Raw genomic sequence first — 3,384 nt, forward strand, 5'->3', positions numbered from 1 at the left:
GCAGGCCTCTGTCCCCGGGGGCCCTGGCTGGGCTTTGGTGGGTGGCCGCCCGTGTCGTCTGTGGGTGTTCCGGGGTTGGGGTGCTTCGTTCTGCCACCTTTATCTCTCGCTGTGCCTCTTGCGCCGAGGCGCCTGGCTGGCCCCAGCACCATCCACCCCGCGTGCGTTCGCGCGTGACCCCCAGGGGGCGGTGGCCCCAACGCCCGTCTTAGGGGGCACCTGAAACCCCAGGCCTGCGCCCAGCTCCAGGCCATCCCGGCGTGGGTGCGTCAGGGCTCTCGGCTGGGAGCAGCCGTGACGGCTGAGGCGGTGCTGAGGCTGCTCGCTTGCAGGCGCGCGCCGTGCTGGAGAGAGAGTTCAACCACCTTCTGGTCGCGGGGACCGACAGGAGGTTCGACGAGGTGAGTCTGCTCCAGGGCCCTTGATGTGCCTCAAGCGCGAATTCTCCGTGACGCCCAAGAGCCCTGCAGGGTGTCTCTTCAGATTTGGGGTGATCTTTTTTTTTAAAGATACATGTATTTATGCACACAAGAACTGGGGTGCAGGCCAGAGGTGCAGGAGGTGAGAGGACTCCCCAGAGTGGGGAGCAGGACAGGCGGCGCGACAGAGTACACTGAGGGGAGCAGCGGGGAGGCGGGAGGGGCCTGCTGCGCCCTGGGGGCCCCTCCCTGGCCGGGCCCGCACTTGCGCTGGGGGGGCTGAAGTAGCGCAGCTTCGTCGTGCTGCGCGGTAACCTGTTGGCCACGGGGACGGCCCACACGCGTGGGAGCTTTACAGAGCAAGTCTTGCTCAACAGTTGTCAGCAAAAGTGCTGTCAAGAAACGTCATTCTCGGTAGGGTTGCTGTCCTTTTGATTCATCACTGTTCGGCTGCTGACCGCCCTCGCACACTGTCCTGCGGACTGCAGGCGTCAGCCGGCCGGGGCCTGTGCGGTGCGTGAGACAGTGTTAGGTTCCCGCAGGACGTTCGTGGGGCGTTCCCACGCTGTCTCCTGCCAGTCTTCACTGGGGCCCGGGACGCTCGAGAGCGGCGGTGGGGCAGGAGGGCGGGCAGGGCCTGGTGAGAGGAGGAACCGCTCTCAGGGTCACAGCAGAGGGCCCCACGCCCCTTGCAGTCTCAGAACTGCCCGGCTGGGACAGACAGGCCCTGGGCACAGAAGGCGGGCCTGTCCGGCCGTGCTCCCGGGGCTGGCCGCCGCGTCTGCGTCCTGTGTCTTGAAGCCCATCCGTGGATTTCCCAGGACGACGACAAGGGCTTCCGGAGAGCACCTTCCTGGAGGAAAAAATTCAGACCCAAGGACGTCCGTGGCTTAGCTGCAGGGTCAGCAGAGACTCTCCCCGCTAACTTCCGGGTCACCTCCTCTCTGTCCTCCCCCTCCATGCAGCCAAAGAAGACACAGCTGGACGGTAGGTGGCTGTGGACGGGCGCCGGGCGGCCCCGGCTGTGTGTGCGTGCGCTGCTGTCCGTGTGTACTTGTGGCCCTAACCTGCTCGTGAGCGGCTGACAGCGCGGCCTTTGTCCTCATGCTCTCGTCTGGTCGAGTGTCAGCCTGTTCTTCCAGCTCAGACCGCTCAGCCCCTGGGCGCCCTCCTGCCTCCAGGGCGCCCTCCTGCCTCCAGGGCGTGTGCGCGCAGCCAGGAAGCTGAAAGACGGGCTGGCCGCTGGCAGGCCCCCGCGCGGGGAGGCGCTGGCTTGCGCTTTACAGCCCGAGGTCTGCTCCCAGCGCTCTGCCTGCCCTTCTTTATGTCTTTGCCCCCAGGCAAGGGCAGGGAGGGAGAGGTGAGCCCGCTGGCACTCACCGAGTGCCCCGCCGCCCCGCCCGCTGAGGTGGACGGCAGAGCCCCCAGCTGCCCAGCCCTAGCTGGGAGGGGCCCGAGTCCCCGTCAGGGCAGGTCCTGGGCCCCGGCTCGCTCGCACCTGCGTGCGCTGGCCGGCTTGCCCTGCCCCGGCAGTGGTAGGCTTCCAGTGAGGGTCTCCAGAAAAGAGACCTCTGACCGTGTGGCTGTCCTGGTGGGGTGTCCGTGCCAGGCACCCTCACTTCACACAGCGCCAGGCAGCCTCAGGGACACAGTGACGCTGAGAGCTGTACCCACGTGGCTCTCGCATCTTCCTGCCTTCAGCCCTGCCCTAACTTGCCCTCGCTGCACGGGTCAGAGACAGCGCGTCTGTGTGCCAGCCCTGTGAGGCGGCATGGCGGGGTCTGGCCGCGTCTGCCCGCGCCCAGGACTGTGCCGGCCAGTCAGCTTCTCCTCCAGGGGCAGGCAGCTTCTCCTCCAGGGAGCGTGCAGGTCACGCTCATAGATTGAACTGAAACTTGACCTCCGGCATACCGGAAGGTCCTTGCTTCCCTCCACCCTGTTCCATCTTCTGCCTCGGCGCCAGCGGTGCCCTGGGAGTAGGTCTGGCTGGAGCAGGAGGCGCTGGGCCCTGCGGTAGCTGGGACCCGTGGCCGCTGCCACGGCCTGGGAAGTGAGGAAGCGGCTCCCCGCCGCCCCGGGGTCCCAGCACGCATTCTCTGCTGCCCCCTTGGGCCGGCACGGGGCCGTGTGCTGCTGCCGCGCCTGCGGGAATGCCGGCCGCGCGGCCGCTCCGCAGGCGCTGTGGGTTCCCGCCCTGTGGGTCTCCTGACCACCGGAGCACGGGCTGCCCACTGCTCCTGGGTACACTGAGGCTGGGGCGCGTCAGTATCCACCCGCACCCTGCGCCGGGCCGCGGCCCCAGCGGGCTGCCCGGCTTCCCTCCCGAGCGTCTGGCAGAGGCCGAGCCCGCAGGGCCCCCGAGTGTCGGCCCCGCACCCACAGATGCAACTTCCAGGCTGCAGGGAGAGGCCCGGCGCTCCGCAGTCTGGAGCAGCCCGGCTCCGAGCCAGCGGCGGCCCTCATGCACTGTCGTGGGGCACACAGGGCCCCGGCTGCCCGACCCTCGGCGGCTCCCCGGGGGCCCAGGAGCCGGCGGCAGGTGTGAGCGTGTCTGACGCCGTGAGACTAACCGCACGCTGTGTTTGCACGCTTCCTCCTGTGGTCGTCGCCAGGCAGTGTGTCAGGAGCGCAGAGGCTGGATTCTGCGACAGTCAGGACTTACTCCTGCTGAGGCTCCTCCGCGGGTGAGTAGCGACCAGCGTCCCTCAGGCTGCCGAGGCCCTGTCCTGCGTCCAGGTTTGGCTTGGCCCTGGCGACACTAGGAGTCCTGCAAACAGACACACTAGCCTCCGCTTGCTGACTGTCCCCGTTTCCGTGTCTCGGTCGTGAAGAGGTCAGTGTGGCCTCGTGTGCGGGGCAGAGATGCCGTTCTCCTTTCTCCTTGAGCCTAAACGCCGGCTACGTCAGAGTCTGCTGATGTGTGTTTCGGGCCCGGGCAGCAGGACAGAACACGGCGGGGCTCAGC

The 3,384-nt window shown here is 67.8% G+C and overlaps 1 protein-coding gene across 1 annotated transcript in view; it reads left to right on the top strand.

Annotated features, from left to right (window-relative positions):
- PPFIA1 (protein tyrosine phosphatase, receptor type, f polypeptide (PTPRF), interacting protein (liprin), alpha 1) overlaps positions 1 to 3,384 on the top strand; it is a 42,505-nt gene that overhangs the window by 37,358 nt on the left and 1,763 nt on the right. The window contains 3 exon segments of the mRNA XM_012734322.1: positions 250 to 401; positions 1,241 to 1,406; positions 3,032 to 3,103. Coding sequence (XP_012589776.1) covers positions 250 to 401; positions 1,241 to 1,406; positions 3,032 to 3,090 — 377 coding nt within the window. The 3' untranslated portion in view covers positions 3,091 to 3,103.

This window comes from Condylura cristata, unplaced genomic scaffold, assembly GCF_000260355.1.
Source record: "Condylura cristata isolate star-nosed mole 26May11 unplaced genomic scaffold, ConCri1.0 scaffold00054, whole genome shotgun sequence".
Lineage (NCBI taxonomy): Eukaryota > Metazoa > Chordata > Mammalia > Eulipotyphla > Talpidae > Condylura > Condylura cristata.